The sequence below is a fragment of the Gamsiella multidivaricata genome, assembly GCF_025024155.1.
Source record: "Gamsiella multidivaricata strain RSA 2152 chromosome Unknown BC939scaffold_59, whole genome shotgun sequence".
Lineage (NCBI taxonomy): Eukaryota > Fungi > Mortierellomycota > Mortierellomycetes > Mortierellales > Mortierellaceae > Gamsiella > Gamsiella multidivaricata.
In genome coordinates this window covers 233,744-250,948 of record NW_026251767.1, presented here as the reverse complement: position 1 = coordinate 250,948, position 17,205 = coordinate 233,744, and the positions used below count along the sequence as shown (strand labels likewise).

Genomic DNA, 17,205 nt, shown 5'->3' with positions numbered 1-17,205 from the left:
GTGCACATTAATGTTTAATACTTCAACTTATTGCTATGCAAGAACATATGAACCCATTTGAACATTGACCCATGAAACTGACCTTTTCTTTTCTTTTCTCTTTTATTTCATTTCATTTTATCGGGGCCCATCTTGTGCTCAAATAGTTGTGTTTAAATCATTTTGTTGGTATGTGCTTGAGCTACCTTGTTTGTCTTCACTCTCACCTGTTCTGGGTCTGAGCAAAGTGCTCTCAGGGCATGATTCTGTTTTTTGATTCTCAGACGCAGGACGGGAACGCTCTTGCACACAGTCCATTGGCTGCTCTCGTCCTGTGCCGTACCCTCGGCCTATTTGTCACTCCAAGGCAGACATGCCTGAGAATGTGACAGACAGCAAGATCTCACTCCTCCTGCACCTGCACCTGCATGCTTCTCTATTGCTGTCGACTTCTAACCTTTACACTTTTTATTTGATTACTTTTGTATCCTTGCTTCGTCTCGTGAACGTCTGTTGGCTATTCCAGAGGTAAGGGCAGCCGAAATGCATGCACAGCATGGGTCTAATGAATGCGCTTTGCTTCAACTGGCCAACTTTTTTTTTCTAGTGAACATCTGTATTAACTCCATATGTTCCTACATATCTAGACATATGATCCCACCATTGAGGACTCTTACAGAAAACAAGTCGTAATCGATGATCAGTCCTGCGTCCTTGAAGTCCTCGATACAGCCGGTCAGGAGGAGTACACGGCGCTACGTGACCAATGGATTCGGTATGTATTGGATTCGCCATTGGTACCTCACTCAATTACGTTATGTGCAGTGCTTTGTGCCTTGTGCCTTGTGCCTTGTGATTTGTAACCGTTACTCATTTTTAACTACCCTTTCTTGTACATAATATGATTTTTATAGCGACGGAGAGGGGTTCTTGCTGGTGTATTCTATTGCAGCGCGTTCAACGTTCGAGAGGATAAAGCGATTCCGGGATCAGATCACACGTGTCAAGGACTCGGAGAACGTACCGCTGATGTTAGTCGGCAACAAGTGTGACAAGTTGACGGATCGTGAGGTTTCGAGAGATGAAGGCGCATTGATGGCCAAGCAGCTGCGCTGCGAGTTCACAGAAACATCAGCCAAGACCTGCGTCAATGTCGAGCGTTCGTTTTACAATGTCGTCCGCATGATTCGTCAAGCCCGCGATGGTGGCGCACCCGCCAAGGCCGCCAAGAAGAAGTCAAAATGCAGCATTCTATAAAAATGGAAACACAACCAAGGCAGCGTGGAAGGAAAAAAGGGCGAGGTGTTCATTCATAAATACAGGAGCAATAACGTTACCATCAACCATCAGTGGCAGGATCATGTAGCAGCAGCAACAACAAAACAGCAGCAGCAGCAAAGAAATGGCATACAGTCCATTTGCGAATAGCAAAAAAAAAAAATACCATTGACTGCCGGCATTTGTCAGAAACCTTTGCCACACAGCCAGATCAACAGGTTCAGACCACAACAGCCCACTTTCTTCTCGTACAAACAAACCTTTTTTTTTCGTTTTCCCTATTCTTTTTGTTTGCCCCTTGCATCTTTTGTATTTCCATCTTGAGCTGTTTCTCTTTTCGACTTGTATCCGTTCAATGAAGAAACAGAACAAACAAACAAAAACAAACAGCAAACAAGAATGGTCATGGTCATAGTCATAGTCTAGTTTAGCATTTTCGTCCCGAATCCCAATCCGAATGAAAAACCATCCAATTCACAAAAAACAGAAAGACAATGGCCCAATGCAGTGGATGGAGTTCAGAACAAATCAGCATGGGAGCCGACTTCTTTATTGCTATGCAATGATTGTATTACTTTTTGTATGTGAGTATATATGTTTGTGTGCGGGGAGATATTTACAAGAGATGGGCCTTGCGGAAGTTCTTTCCAGCATAGATAGAGTCGCCCTTGAGCTCCTCCTCAATGCGGAGCAGCTGGTTGTACTTGGCCAAGCGCTCGGAGCGGCAAGGAGCGCCGGTCTTAATCTGACCGGTGCGGAGACCGACAACAATATCGGCAATAGTGTGGTCCTCGGTCTCACCGGAGCGGTGAGAGACCATGACGCCCCATCCGGACTGCTGAGAGAGGACAGCAGCCTAATGAAGTCAAAAGACAGCATAGAAGTATAGATTAGTAAAGTGAATGAGCAGAGCAGCGGGGAGCACACATAGGTATCAGCTGCATATTGAATGAGGTTTGAGGTATGAACTATCATATGAAGGCGCGCTTTGGTGGGGGGTTTCCACAGGTTTCCACAGGTTAGGGAGAGAACAAAGTGTCATAGGAGGCTTCCTTTTGCCTAAAGAGGATGAGCCCGGTCCAGGGTTGTTGAATGTTACATTCGCTGAGATGCAGCGATCATGCCGCTGAAGTGGCGTGTTGCGATTAAGAGTTATTATTATTACCTTAATGGACTCGGTGATGGTACCGATCTGGTTGACCTTAAGCAAGAGAGCATTGCAGGCCTTCTTCTCGATAGCGGTCTCGATGCGAAGAGGGTTGGTGACAGTCAAATCATCGCCGACGATCTGGATGTCGGTCGATCCGGTAACGTGGGACCAAGCAGACCAATCGTCCTGGTCAAAGGGATCCTCGATCGAAACAATAGGGTACTTGGCCGTGAACTCCTTGTACAAAGCAGCGAGCTCCTCGCCGGTCAAGAACTTGGAGGCGTCAGACTCGGAGTTCTTAAAGTCAAGATCGTACTTTCCATCCTTGTAGAACTCCGAGGCGGCGACGTCCATGCCAATCTCGACCTTGTCGGTGTAGCCGGCCTTGGCAATGGCCTCCTTGAGGAGCTCGAGACCCTCGGCGTTATCCTGGATGTTGGGGGCGAAACCACCCTCGTCACCGACGTTGGTGGCGTCCTGACCGTACTTCTTCTTGATGACGGCCTTGAGGGTGTGGTAGACCTCGGAGCCAATCTTCATGGCATCTGCGAAGGAGGAGGCGCCGGTGGGGAGGATCATGAACTCTTGCATAGCGAGCTTGTTGCCGGCATGGGAGCCGCCGTTGATGACGTTGAAGGCGGGGACAGGCATGACGAACTTCTTGTCGCCGTGACCGGAGAGGTCAGCAATGTGGCGGTAGAGGGGGACGCCCTTGGCGGCGGCACCGGCCTTGAGGACGGCCATGGAGACACCGAGGATGGCGTTGGCACCGTACTTGGACTTGTTGGGGGTTCCGTCCAGCTTGATCAAGAACTCATCAACGGCGGTCTGGTTCTGGACGTCGATGTTGGCGCTGACCAGCTCGGGGCCGAGGTGCTTGTTGACGTTCTCGACGGCCTTGAGGACACCTTTTTTTTTAGTTAGATTGGTTACAGAGTATAAGACGGGTTAGTTTGGTTTCGATAGAGTCGGCGTGGGAAACAGAAGCACGCCCGAATCCTGTCTTCATAGTCCGTCGTCTGGCCTGCGATGGACTCTTTTAAGCTGTCGCCACCTATTTCTTCCGATGGCCCCGATCCATGGTGCATCCAAAAAAGGACATCCCATGGTTTAAAGAGCACATGAAGTCTCCTCCGCCCCCGCTTTCCGCCATGTTCATGACGCGATTAAAGTAAAAGTAAAAGTAAGAGTAAAAGAAAAAAAAAAAAACTCGGGAACAAGTGCTTGGGTATCCTTCATCCTTCCCTTCCCATCGGTACTGCATTATGGTTCATGTTATCATTGTCGTGTCATCTCTCTCTTCTCCTTTTCTCCAGCTTCAGTTCCCGTCCCTGTGATCGCGTCCAATCCATTTACTTGCATTTCTTTTCGTGGATGTTCTTCAGCATTCAAAAACAATCATGTTTGTTGGGGAAAAAGGGGCGCTTACCCTTGCCAACGTAGGCGTTCTTGTCGCCATCACGGAGCTCGAGGGCCTCATGGATACCGGTGGAGGCACCCGAGGGGACATCAGCGCGGAAGACACCTATGCAGAATGAGCAAGAAAAATAATATTGTTTAGAGCGGGATCGCGGATCGAAACGCGCGAGTTTGATCTACGCGTTACATAACCAAGAAAGAAAAAACGCGAGGGAGGCGAAGCGCAACGATATCAAAAAGAGACTGATCGGTGCAGGGGGGATTTGTCGTCCCTTTGACATATAATGCGCAAGGAAGTCAAGTGGAAGGAAGGTATGTATGGAACGAAGGGCGGTGGCAATGCAGTAATGCATCGTGTTAGTTTACCGTGCTCGGTGGTGACCTCGACCTCGACGGTGGGGTTGCCGCGCGAGTCGAAGATCTGTCTGGCGTGAACTTTGGTAATGGCCATGGTTGAGTGAGTGAGCGGGTTGTTGTTGGGGAAGTGAAGAAGTGGAGGGTGGGGGAGGAGGAGTGAAGAGATAAAGATAACGATATGGATCTGACATTTATAGTCCTTGAACACGTCACTGTCAGCTCTCTGTAAAAGAAACATCGTTTCATTTACAGAGATGGTTCTTTTGTAAAAAAAAAAAAAAAGGCGTTCGACTCCACTAGCATATCGTACCTGACACCTTCGCCTTTAGGCTCCCAAGGAGATCATCGCACAGTGTAGACCAGTGCGTTCTACTTCTTTTGGAGGGCGATCTGTACCTTAAAGTCACGTTTTGTAATAGGGTTCGCTTTGTTCAGTAGTCTGTCTACGCGGCAGTAAATATGTGCATCATGAACATCCTATTGATATTCGACGCTGAGTACTGGCTAACTGGGTTTGACAGAGAAACCTAGTAGCAAAAGAAATGAATCGAGAGGGTGATGCATGGTCTCGGGCATTGTACGTATCATCAGGCGCAAACATTTCGCTTCCGCTGAACTACAAAGATATCAAAGATATCGTATTAGTTGAATAGGGCGATATATATTCACAAACGGACTGAGCTTGGACTGCGGGTTTCTGGTCCTGACAGGTGACTCACCGTGCATTGTGCACAGACCCGGACTCTGTTGGCTCGGGGAGAAAAAAAGAGTGCGATGGGAGCGATGTCGCCTGTGAAAAGACTGATAGGCTGCAAGGGCGGTATCGTCAGTGACCTCGCAAAGCATTGCAGCGAGACCTTATCTCTTATCGTTAACTTTGAAGACAAAGTCCTGTCCATTTTCTCAAAGCTTAGTTTATTGCAAGATTGCGATAAACGAATGAGCAGGACAAGGGTCTAGCGCGTCAGAAAAAAAAATAAGCGTTAATTTATGAACCATTGATTCTGATTGGAAGAAGGGCCCCAGGGTCGAATTATTTTGTTTCTATTGGATTTATTGGATTTCAGTTTCGATCTGGAAACGCCCGTGCTCAGGCGGATGGACGGACGGGGAGAGGGCTGTTTCGAGTGGAGTGACGATTCTGGTTCGCGCCAAGAGTGCTCTCTGGCCGCCGCCGCCCGCTTGCCTGCTATATCTGGAGAGACAGACACCACAGCCGTGTGCGCAAGGGGCGGCGGCGAGATTGATGGTGGCATGGAGGAAGTACAATGCATGCACGCGCAAATGCGTTTTGTAACAGTGGTAACTTCTAACCCCTGCAGAAGATGGCAAAGCGTGGACCTGACACCTGAATTACCCCGCCCAAACCTTGTCTGCAGTAAGGACCGATTGCTTAATACTGAACGCCCTCCAGGAAGGACTCTTCGATCTCACTCCTCTCATTCCTCCCATTCCCCCTCTCGCCCTTCCCATCCCTCCTCTCATTCCACCCGCACAGCAACAGAGAACCAGGGCCCTTTTCTGCCTGTCTGTCTGTCTGTCTGTCTGTCTGTCTGTCTGTCCCCTTTATACCGCCAACAGCCCGCCTAAAAGTCAAAAGCACACACATACACATACGCCATTCGCACACCGGCTGTCCGTGTGTCCACACTGCTACGAGCCCCCGTCCTATCCGGTGCTGGCCTTTGACGATCCTTCATTCATGACCATCCCCCTCTCACATGTCTCCGTCCCTTGCTGAACAACCGCCCTAGACTGCCCTTCCCTCCTTTGTCTTCTCCTTAAAAACACGCCCTTTTAATCCACTCCCGAACAATCTCCGCCTGCCATAAGCATCTAATTTTGATAACACCCATATTTCCCACATCAAGGCACATCAAGCCGTGCACTGTATAGTCTATTTCACATATCACCGTCAAATGAAGAGTAATGCCAACACTCGAGCGCCTGGTGGAAACACCCTTCCAGGTGCCGCCCCAAACCGTGGCATGCCCACCGGGTACGCTACAGCGCCCTCCCATTCTAACAACAACTTCCTCCATCCCTCCAACAACAGCAACAACTCGTCCAACCCCCTTCGCAACCCTCTCATCCCCAATACCAGCAGCTCCACCACTCGGAGCGGGCAGAGCGCAGGAAGCGACGGCTCCTTGCAGATGCTACCTATTCACTCCAGCGCCGCAGTGCCTCGCCCCGGTGGAGGAGGCCCGCCGTATATCGCGGGACCGCCTATGGCCTCCAGCGTACCCAATGGAGCCATGCCGACAGCTCCTTCCAATCTGAGCCTACGACCATTGCCCAGCCCTGCAGATGAGGCCCAGATTATCCGTCAACGATCGCAGGCGCAACTCTACCAGCAGACATCCCCCGCAGGCGTCCAGAATGTGTCCTTCTCGATACCAATGCCCATGCCAGCGCCTGCCCCGCCCATGTCTCAAATCACAGACCCGCACTACCCGTTCGCAAACGGATATGGCTCTCATCTACCCCTGCCAACACCGCCAGCTCCATATTATATGCAGCCATCGAACAGCAGCCCAACACTGCATTTCGGCCCCGCACCACCGCGGCAGACGCGACGGTATAAGACGACAAAGAAAGTCACGCTCACGGAGGGAAACCTAGTGCTCGATTGCCCGGTACCGACAAAGTTGTTGGACGTATTGCCCAGGAAGAACGGGGACGAGTTCACGACCATGCGCTACACCGCCGTTACTTGCGATCCAAATGAATTTTCGAGGCAGAATTATACCCTTCGTCCCAAGATGCTGAACCGAGAGACAGAGCTGTTTATCGTCATGACCATGTATAATGTGAGTTATGCTTTGTTGTGTTTGTTTTTGCGTGCTTTCATGAGGGCATGTCATAGTATCATCCGGTCATGGCCAATGGGGGGTCTGTGTCGAATTGTTTTCACACGCGGCGCCTTTATTTATTTCACCACCTCCTGCATTTCTTCCGCTCTCAACCCACACCCAATATTCTCAGGAGGATGAAATTCTATTCTGTCGAACCATGCATGGCGTCATGAAGAACATCTCCCATCTGTGCGCGCGCGACCGTTCCAAGATGTGGGGTCCCGATGGCTGGAAAAAGGTCGTCGTCTGCATCGTCGCCGATGGTCGCTACAAATGCAGTCGCCGTGTGCTCAGCGTGCTTGCTATGATGGGCGTCTACCAGGAAGGAATTGCCAAGAATTCTGTGGGAGGAAAGGAGGTTGCCGCGCATCTGTACGAGTACACGGCGCAGATCTCGATTGATCCGGATCTCAAAGTCAAATCCGCAGACCGCAAGATCCCGCCGGTACAGATCTTGTTCTGCTTGAAGGAAAAAAACAAAAAGAAACTGAATTCTCATCGTTGGTTCTTCAACGCGTTCGGACCCATCCTCAACCCGAACGTCTGTGTGCTACTGGACGTGGGAACTCGGCCAGGAAACACGTCGATCTATCATTTGTGGAAGGCTTTTGATGTCAACAAGAACGTGGCAGGAGCATGCGGAGAGATTTGTGCGATGAAGGGACGCGGCTGTGTCAACCTGTTCAATCCGCTGGTCGCAGCGCAGAACTTTGAGTACAAGATGTCGAATATCCTGGACAAGCCCATGGAGTCTGTCTTCGGGTACATCTCGGTGCTTCCGGGTGCCTTCTCAGCCTATCGGTATAAGGCGCTGCTGAACGACGCGAAAGGAAACGGTCCACTGGCTTCGTATTTTAAAGGCGAGAATCAATCTGGAGACATGGACAACATCTTTTCTGCCAACATGTACCTGGCGGAGGACCGCATCTTGTGTTTTGAGCTGGTCGCGAAGCGTGGAGGACAGTGGACGCTCAAATACGTGCGATCGGCAACGGGTGAGACGGATGTGCCGGATTCGGTGCCGGAGTTTATCTCCCAGAGACGACGCTGGCTGAACGGGTCGTTCTTTGCTGCGATTTATGCGTTGAGGAATTCTGGGAATATCTGGAGGTCGGACCACGGTACACTCAGGAAGCTGTGGCTCCATGTTGAGTTCTTTTACAACTTTATCAGTATCCTCTTTTCTTGGTTTGCACTGGTAAGCATCATCAATGGGCCGAGGCGATTATTATTGTGCAATGCACTGGCTGGGTCTCTTGCTGATCTAAGTGCATTTTATCGCGCTCTAGGCCAATATGTATTTGACGTTCTACTTCTTGACGAAAGCCTTGGCGGATCCAGCGACTGATCCTTTCGGAAATGGATGGGGCGACAGGATCTATGAGGTGGTTCGGTACCTGTACATATTCCTCATCTGTGCCCAATTTATCTGCTCCATGGGGTAAGTCTTACGCGCCAGTTTCCTTTTTAAATTGCGCTGTAAAACGTGCTTCGTTAATCTAACAAACTATATCTCTTTACTTCACAGCAACCGTCCGCAAGGCTCCAAAGGAACGTACACAATGTCGATGATCGCGTTCGGGATGATCATGGGCTACATGTTGTTCGCGGCTTCGCTGATCACTATCAACTCGCTGAAGACAGCGTTTGCGAGGATCGATTTTACGCAAGACTCCTTCCAGGTGTTCCTGACGATCATTCAGAATACGGCCTTCAGGGATATAATCTTGTCGCTTGTGTCGACCTACGGGCTCTATATCATCATGTCGGTGCTCTATATGGATCCCTGGCATATGATTACCAGTTTTGTGCAGTATATGTTCATGATGCCCAGCTACGTCAATATCCTGAACGTTTACGCGTTCTGCAATACTCACGATGTCAGGTAAAGGCCGCAAGTACGATCTTCTCGATTCATTTGACAGTACGCGAGCGTTGGTTATGTCTGACACTAGATTCTGGGATCTTTGCTTTGCTTGAATGATCTATAGTTGGGGAACAAAGGGCGACAATACGACCCATTCGGATCTGGGAGAGGCCAAGAAGGGCGAAGGACAAGTCGTTGAAGTCGAGATCCCCGTTTCTTCCGCAGATATGTAAGTCTACAGCTGTCTGCCCATGTATCAACAAAAGCCGAAGCAATCTTTGTTATCCTCTTTCCAACCAAAAAAAAAACCCCCCGTCTTTCTTTCCCTTCTAGCAACGAGGCTTACGATGAAGCCATTTCTGAATTGTCCCATAAAGTCCCAGAGGTCCACCAACACCGCAGCGCGGCGACCAAGCAGGACGACTACTATCGTGGCTTTCGAACCCGGCTTGTTATGGCCTGGATTGGCTCTAACGGTCTCCTCGTTGCTCTCATCAACTCTGCGCCCATTGAGAAAAAGCTCACCATGAACGTAAGTCCATTTCTTTGTCTATCGAGTCGTGCAGTGCAATGCACCGTGGACATGAACTCACATATCGGATCGTATATCATTTTATTCTCTTCCCCTTTGGATTTACAGGACGGATCGAATGCATATCTCGCCGCCATCATGTGGAGCGTGTTTGGGTTATCGCTGTTCAGGTTCTTTGGGAGCATCATTTACTTGTTCTTCAGCCTCTTTAGTCACTAAGAAAAACCAAGGCACGCAGGACGTTGCCATAATCTTGGAGACGAAAATTGGACATGTAATTTTTGTATGTATGAATGTATGTATGTATAGTACGGGACCAGATTTTTTGGCGACCATTGCAGAAATCCGCACTCCTGACCTTTCGATGCTCAAAGAAGAGATGATGTTGAGGCTAGGCAGGTTTTATAGTAATATGGGTGTCCTTTTTCTATTGAGCGAACTTGGACTCCAGATGTAATAAACTGCTTCTTTCCCCCTCTCGTTACTCACTGTTCATCATCCGCATGTTATTCTTCTGCCCTAAACCGCCTGCACGCCTTTATATCCTACGCTGCACGCCTTTGTATCCTACGCTGCACGCCTTTGTATCCTACGCTGCACGCTTTTATTTTTTGGTGGGCGCAAGGTGGTATGGCGCGTCATGCAGAGTGTGTCCGTTTTATGCGAATGGCCATGTGGTCGCGTCGTTTGGTTCCACGAGGTGGACGCGCGCCGAGGGGGAAGGGGGGAGGGGGGGGAATAGTCAGCATGGCTCTCGCATTTTATTTGATTGGCCAATGCATGCATGGCATTTGGTCCGAGTGGAGCAGGGATTCCCAGTGACGCGTAGCGGGACCGAGTCTGTGGGTTGCCAGGGCGAGAACTCGATCTCCGGGCAGGGGCGAGGGGGTGGCATGACGTGGGCTAAGCGCATACGATGGAGATCGCGCGTCCTTTTTCCAGATGCGAGCCCATCACCCACACACCCACATGCATACACTCCCAGGCATAGCTGATAGAGTTCGGCCGGAAACCATGCAGAGACGCAGACACCCCTTTTCTCTTTTTCTTTAAAAGGAGTCTTTCTCACCATTCTTACTCTTCATTCTTCATTCTTCATTCTCATTTCTTCATTCTCATTCTTCATTCCCTCTCATTCATTTTCATTTGTCCCTACACTTGCCACCAACCTACTGGAGACACCCTACCACGCTTGCCACCACCACCAACACAGCATATCAAACAACAAGCATTTCCGACTATTGTCCGCGCATTTAAACCACAGTACCTCGAACTCCACTTATCTAATCTGTGTACACCATGGTAAGTCGCAGTGCTTCCATCGGACCACTGTTCGACCTCTCTGTCGAGCACCGGGCTTTTTGAGGATGCTCACATTTGCTATCCTGTACGCTATGGCATTGCAGAGCGTCTCCACACAGCTTGATCCAGAAGAGTATTACGTCAAACTCGAGCGCATCGGTAAGGACATTGGTCGTTACACTTGTACTCCTTCGGCACAACAGGCCCGGTTGTTTTGTGCCCTTGCCCTGATTTTTATTCTGCTAACGAATGTCCTTGCTCAAAATTGAATAGGCAAAGGATCGTTCGGAGAGGTCTTCAAAGGGTAAGTGGGCAAGGAACATGAACGACGGATGGGGGGAGTTACGCGTACACACTCCTGTGAATGACACCATTGCCGCCTTTACTCCTCGCTTTGCAATGCTGTTGCGACGGCAAACAAAACAGAGCATGATCAGCTGGTGTTGCTTCTCTTTCCCCTGCTTCGTTTTTCTTGTTTTTTATTTTTTTTTTTTTTCGTCATCTTGCCTTGACCATGCTCACCCCCCGACTCCGCTGCTTAGTACTCACATTGTTTTCAGCAAAAAAAAAAAAAAAAAAAAAAAATCGAGCTACAAGGCGGGTGAATAATTGGGTCGATAGATGTAAAGCAAAGGACTTTTGGGGTCACAATATTCTAACGTTCCACCTACTCGGCTTTGCTTCTTCATGGGGCTTTACATGTATGTCATTCTCCATGTTCATCCCCTCCCCCCTTTCCCCTATTTTTTTGTTGTTGTTGTTCCGCATACTTTGTCTACATTTAGAATTGACCGCAGGACGAAAAAGCCGGTGGCTATTAAAATCATTGACCTTGAGAATGCAGAGGACGAGATCGATGATATCCAGCAGGAGATCAACATCCTGTCGCAACTGGACTCACCCTATGTGACCAGGTAAAAGGATCGGAATGATTAGTGCGATGCATTTGGTGCACAGCAGGTATTTGAGGCCAATTGAGCGCTCACAATGGTCAAATGTCCGTCGTTTTGGTTTCTTGATGTCTACGCTAGATACTTTGCTTCATTCTTGAAGGGAGCGCATCTTTGGATCATCATGGAGTACTGTTCAGGAGGATCCTGTTCTGATTTGGTAAGGATAGTGACCGTAACAGAGCAGCAAAAACGAGCATGGTGAGGCGGCTGGCTGAGCTAAAAAACCTCGACAACATTTGGCCACCCGAATAGATGAAAGCAGCCACCTTCAAGGAGGATTACATCGCGATTATCGCGAGGGAACTGCTCAAGGGCCTGGAATACCTCCACGGCGAGGGCAAGTTGCACCGAGGTGAGTTTTTTTTTCTAGGGTGTGCTTGATTTGGGTTTGCGAGGAGGGAGTGACCCTCAGGCACGATGCTGGCAAACACAAAACTCTAACTTGGTTCTTTCTTTTTATTACGTCTACTCCGCTGGTCACCTGCCGCACTCACGGTGATGCTTAAACAGATATCAAAGGTATGATTGATTACACGCATACAAACGCGTCGATACACAGACAAGGCCTTCTTCAGCCTCACACAGACACAGCGAATGCGCGATTCGGAACTGATGCGGAGGCGCTGAAATATCGTGTGCCTGGATCGGGGAGGGGCTCTTTATCGCACATGGGCCTTCCTAACAACCGAGCAGCGGGATCGAGCAGGGATCGGCAAACATGGACCGCACGCACACATCCCTCCCCCTTTCTCTAACGGGCATCCATGCCGTATCCTCTGTCTTGGTGACACCGGCCCTTACTAACTAGCCCCTTTATTTTCTGCATGCCTCCTCTCTTCCTATTCGGTTCCCCCCGCGCACCCCCTTTTTTATGTCTCTCCACCAACAGCCGCCAATGTTTTGCTGACGACCGATGGTGATGTCAAGCTCGCCGACTTTGGCGTGTCTGGACAGGTATCGCTACTCGTTTCGCATTGCTCATGCTACTTTCTGGTCGCTGTCGCTTGTTCAGCCAAGCACCAAGGGTTACCTAATCATGTTATGGTTCCGCTCTCATGTTATAGCTTACTGCGACTATGACTAAAAAGAACACGTTCGTCGGTACTCCTGTAAGAAAAATGACGTGGAAAAGGACAGTCTATCGGGGGGAGGGGCAATGGCAACCAGTTGGTCTTACCCCTGCTCTTTATGGTTCAAATCAATTGAATGTAGTTTTGGATGGCACCGGAAGTTATCAAGCAATCAGGATATGACAACAAGGCCGACATCTGGTCACTGGGCATCACCGCTATTGAGCTGGCCAAGGGCGAACCGCCGTATTCAGATATGCATCCAATGAAGGTGTTGTTTTTGATCCCCAAGAGCACGCCGCCAGTCCTTGAGGGCAATTACTCCAGAGCCTTCAAGGACTTTGTGGCTGCATGCCTTCAGAAAGATCCAGCTCTGGTATGCCATGATTTATTTTTCTTAGTTTTGTTCGAGTCGGTGTTATTGCTAAAAGCACATATGCTGACTCTCTACCTTCTTCAATTTCGACAGCGCCCCTCCGCAAAAGAACTCGCAAAGCATAGGTTTATTAAGTCTGCCAAAAAGTCTTCGTACTTGACAGAGTTGCTGGAACTCCATGAGCGCTGGGTGGCAGAGGGTGGTGCACGCGAGAGCGAGTCCTCTGACGACGATGCAGAAAAGTAAGCATGGATCATAGCAGACGACATCATTTTCCATTCAATTATGACGGAACGTTCTCGTACTCACAACCATCATCCAATATCTCACCGCTATAGCAACCGATACGAGGACGCAGAGGATGGCGACTGGGACTTTGGAACAGTACGTGTACCGACAGCGGTGGTAATGCCACCACCGGGCCCCACCCCGGTCCAGGTCCCAACAGGCAGGAATCCGAGCCCGCCATCGTCCCCGAGTGACCATGGATCGTATCGTAGCAATGGTCAGAGGAACAGTCAGGGCTACAAGCACAGCAACGGAAAGAGTAACGGTGCAAGTAATGGGTCCCACCGAAGCGACGAGGTAATGCAAGTTTTTTTTTTCTATCCATATTCTTCGAGTGCCAGTGCCGGCGATGAAAGTGCCCCATGGATTTTCTGACCAGAAACTTTTGTCTCTTCCAGGTGAAGCATGCAGATTCGGGATACGACACGGTTCGGAAGCAGAATTATCGAAATGTTGAAAACCTGGCGGTTCAGGAGCGCAGGGAACGTTATAACTCTGGCGAGATGACCCGCGATAAAGTTTACCAGACGTTTGTCCGACCTGTATTAAACAATGTAAAGTTCGGAAGGAAAAAAAAGGATTGTCAAGAACGATAAGGAGACTTTAAAAAGCGAAAAGAGTACGCTAACTCGGATGTGTTTTTATTCTTTCCTTCGTGCTGATAATAGCTTCATGGACTTTGCCACCGCGACAGTGAGCGCCATGTGATTGAGGATCTTCGGTTAGCATTTGAGAACGCAGAGCGCGAGATCCCGGGGATTACCCGTCTGTTCGTGAAGAGTCTGAGCGAGCAATTGGACGGATAGAGAAAGACCAGGCAGAGGTCCCCCTTTCTGGATCGTAATAATAATAAGGCGCAAAAAACGCGCATGGATGGAGAAGGGTTGAGATATTGTCCGAGCGAATTATGTATATACATTAGGCGAGTCTCCCCTACGTTCACCATTCATGACCCACACATCCTTCTAAAACATACCCATCCTTCCTTTTCCCAAACGCGATTCAAGAGATCTTTCATTTTTGTATGAGTATCCATTAAAATTCCTTTATTTATTTTGCTGAAAGAAACAAGAAGGCTTATTTCGATTGAATGTCCAATTACAACCGGTGAAGAGCCATATCCCAGAAGGAGACCTCGAGTCTGGTGGCGGTCCTAAAGACATCCTCGAGCTGCTTGAGACGGTGAGCGGATGGTTGCTGGATGTTGCATTGGCGCTCAAGGTTGGCAATGCCACGGTCGACGGCGGCCTGGTAGTCGGCGCCATGGTAGCTCTTGATCCATTCCCAGTAAGGGTTGGCGTCGCCTTTAAGGGTGTTGGGGTCGTTGTAGAGGCGGTTTCCGATCTGACCGTAGCCGATTAAGCAAGGGGCGATCGCCAGACCCAGGTCTAGGAGATCGCCTGTCATACCTGTGGAGAGGAAGAGGAAGAGAGTAGAAACAGGTTAAAAGAGCGCATGTGGGGTTTCTAAGGATTGGGGATCGTATCTAGTGAATGGAGAAGAGTGTCAAAAGGACATACCAATGTCGAGGACGTAGCGGGTGTAGGCGACATTGGCCATGCTCTCGGGCGTGTTGATAATTTCCTCGTAGGTAATCCCCCACTTGGTACAATACTATGAGGGAGAAAGAAGACGAAGACCATGGTAGGATATAATCCAGATACAGACGAGGTAAGTTTAAAAGGTCTCAAAAGAACAAATAATAAGACGCAGGCTTGAAGATGCGGAGCAAATTCATAAGGCCAAAATAGAAAAAGCTGTGCGTGTAGCGTTGCCCTTACATCAATGTGCAGCTTAGATTCCGTGGCGATGTGGACGACGATATCTGCAAAGGCCTTGGATTCGGCCATGGTCTTGGCCTTGAAGGCGCCGAGACCATGAGCACGTGCGTAGGTCTGGAGGAAGAGGTAGTCCTGCTTCATATAGTGAATAAAGGACTCCTTGGGGAGGGTACCGTCAGCAATGCCCTGGACGAATTTGTGGTGGGTATATTTGGACCAATCGTCGGCGCAGGCCTTGAGGAGGTGGTTCGTCAGCGGGTGGGGGTTGAATCGCGTGGGCCTACATAGGGAAAAGAATGAAGGAAGAAATAATAGCGATGAAAAAAAAGAAATGAAAAGAACGCGTTAAGTCGACAGTTACAAAAGTGAGTATGAAAAAAAGGGAGACGCGTTGATGAGGGCTGCTGTACTTTTCGATGCTGCGACGAACGACGTGGTGGAAGTGATTCAGGCAGCCTTTGCCCTGTCCGACGGTGAGTCCGTCACGGATCGCAGACTGGACGTAATTGCCGCCTCGGATAATCGCGTTCAGATCTAGCAAGGAGTGATCGACCGTTAGCCCCGAATGTTTTTTTTTTCTTAATTCTCATAGTGCGGTGCAAAAAGACCCCCCTCCCTCTCTCCCTGCTGATATTTGATTCCTAACCTTTAAGACCATGTGCGAGATTAGCAGCGATAGCAGCACTGAGGGTACATCCTGTGCCATGGGTACTGCTCGTCCTCAGAAACTCCTTCCTCAGTTCTGTGAAAGTCCCTGTCCTAGCGTCCCAGATCAGGTCGACGAGCTCCAACTCTTCTTCTTCAAGCTTAACAGATAGATCATCGATCTTCTCGGCGAGTTCCTGGGGCAGGACCTTTCCGCTTTTTTTGTAGAATGGCAGATGTCCACCCTTTAACAGGACAATCGAAGGACCCAAACGCGCGAGATCTTGAGCTGCGAATTTCATTTGTTCCAATGAATCGATTTTGGAGCTTTCAGCTTTAAAGAGGGGGTTCTCAAGTTTGGCCTTTGAAAGAATATATTCGGCCTCGGGAACATTGGGGGTGAGGATGTGGCAGAGCGGGAGGATTTCTTGGATGAGAGTCTCGATGGCGGCGGTGTCGAGGAGAGCGGCACCGGAGGAGGCGATCATGACGGGGTCGACGACGAGGTTAGGAATTGGGCGAGTGGAGGGGTAGAACTTGCGGAGGGTCTTGGCGATGGCGGCGATGATCTCGGCGTTGCACAGCATTCCTGTTGCGGATGAGATGGACGTGCGTGTGTGAAAAACAGAGTTTATTTCTGTGAGTTTCCAGGAAAGTAACTCGCGCTGCTTTTTTTTTTTTTTTTTTTTTTTTTAACGCGCGCTTACCGGTTTTGATGGCGTTGGTGCCGATGTCGGAGAGAACGGCTTCGAGCTGCTGAGCGACAAAATCCGCAGGGATGGGATGGATGCCATCGACCTTGAGGGTGTTCTGGGAAGTAACCGAGGTCAGGACCGAGGTGCCGAAGGTGCCCAGGGAAGTGAAGGTCTTCAGGTCCGCCTGGATCCCGGCTCCTCTGTTGTGCACATTACGTTTGAATTTAAAGGTAGTGTTTAGCGATGGTGCATGGGATGCTGACACTTTGTTTTTGATAACGAGATTGAATTGGCCGTGGGATTTCTTTACCCTCCGCTGTCGCTGCCTGCGATGGTCAGTGCCTTGAAAGGGACATGGGGCTTGTGGGGAGTGCTTTCGGTGGCCATGGGTGCGGGAGGGGGTGGATGAGGAGGGAGAGGAATGAGGAGCGGAGGAAAAAGAATGGAGCGAGAAAAGGGCGGGGGAGACCCAAGGGTGTGAAATACCCCAGTCATCCTTTGGGGGCGACTCCATTCGTGTTTATCTGATCCGTCCATAGGCGATGCAACATGCAGATAGCACTGCGCAGGTCCAGCAGACAACTGTGCGGCAGTGGCTACACCTCCCTCATATCCATTGGCGTGTCAGTTGGTTATCACTCGCAGCTGCAGGCTG

General features: G+C 49.7%; 6 protein-coding genes across 6 annotated transcripts; 4 read left to right on the top strand and 2 right to left on the bottom strand.

The window, feature by feature from the left end:
• Positions 1-352: 352 nt before the first annotated feature.
• Positions 353-1,236, top strand: BC939DRAFT_479500 (putative small G-protein Ras2; the record flags this gene model as incomplete). Its single annotated transcript, XM_051558857.1, has 3 exons — positions 353-364; positions 627-754; positions 894-1,236. The coding sequence occupies 3 exons, from the start codon at positions 353-355 to the stop codon at positions 1,234-1,236; spliced, it is 483 nt and encodes a 160-aa protein (XP_051409520.1).
• A 532-nt stretch (positions 1,237-1,768) lies between these two features.
• Positions 1,769-4,340, bottom strand: BC939DRAFT_459850 (enolase). The gene is made up of 4 exons (XM_051556782.1): positions 4,193-4,340; positions 3,837-3,932; positions 2,423-3,315; positions 1,769-2,113 (listed from the first exon to the last, which is right to left on the bottom strand). The coding sequence occupies exons 1-4, from the start codon at positions 4,275-4,277 to the stop codon at positions 1,874-1,876; spliced, it is 1,314 nt and encodes a 437-aa protein (XP_051409519.1). The 5' UTR covers positions 4,278-4,340; the 3' UTR covers positions 1,769-1,873.
• Positions 4,341-5,182: 842 nt separating this feature from the next.
• On the top strand, positions 5,183-6,698 carry BC939DRAFT_254790 (uncharacterized protein). The gene is made up of 2 exons (XM_051551024.1): positions 5,183-5,561; positions 6,240-6,698. The coding sequence occupies exons 1-2, from the start codon at positions 5,282-5,284 to the stop codon at positions 6,464-6,466; spliced, it is 507 nt and encodes a 168-aa protein (XP_051409518.1). The 5' UTR covers positions 5,183-5,281; the 3' UTR covers positions 6,467-6,698.
• Position 6,699: 1 nt separating this feature from the next.
• Positions 6,700-9,659, top strand: BC939DRAFT_400250 (glycosyltransferase family 2 protein; the record flags this gene model as incomplete). The annotated part of the gene is made up of 7 exons (XM_051552530.1): positions 6,700-6,996; positions 7,172-8,239; positions 8,331-8,482; positions 8,570-8,926; positions 9,033-9,137; positions 9,242-9,440; positions 9,549-9,659. The coding sequence occupies 7 exons, from the start codon at positions 6,700-6,702 to the stop codon at positions 9,657-9,659; spliced, it is 2,289 nt and encodes a 762-aa protein (XP_051409517.1).
• An 846-nt stretch (positions 9,660-10,505) lies between these two features.
• BC939DRAFT_459846 (kinase-like domain-containing protein) lies at positions 10,506-14,459 on the top strand. Its single transcript, XM_051556781.1, has 14 exons — positions 10,506-10,742; positions 10,847-10,901; positions 11,016-11,046; positions 11,528-11,656; positions 11,774-11,852; positions 11,948-12,047; positions 12,206-12,214; positions 12,585-12,649; positions 12,760-12,804; positions 12,908-13,141; positions 13,235-13,383; positions 13,480-13,726; positions 13,828-13,983; positions 14,098-14,459. Exons 1-14 carry the CDS (start codon positions 10,740-10,742, stop codon positions 14,233-14,235), a joined length of 1,440 nt encoding a protein of 479 aa, XP_051409516.1. The 5' UTR covers positions 10,506-10,739; the 3' UTR covers positions 14,236-14,459.
• Positions 14,460-14,462: 3 nt separating this feature from the next.
• Positions 14,463-17,073, bottom strand: BC939DRAFT_459844 (Phosphomethylpyrimidine kinase-domain-containing protein). The gene is made up of 7 exons (XM_051556780.1): positions 16,861-17,073; positions 16,563-16,750; positions 15,857-16,444; positions 15,621-15,744; positions 15,211-15,490; positions 14,950-15,043; positions 14,463-14,838 (listed from the first exon to the last, which is right to left on the bottom strand). Exons 1-7 carry the CDS (start codon positions 17,043-17,045, stop codon positions 14,528-14,530), a joined length of 1,770 nt encoding a protein of 589 aa, XP_051409515.1. The 5' UTR covers positions 17,046-17,073; the 3' UTR covers positions 14,463-14,527.
• Between the last annotated feature and the right edge of the window lie 132 nt (positions 17,074-17,205).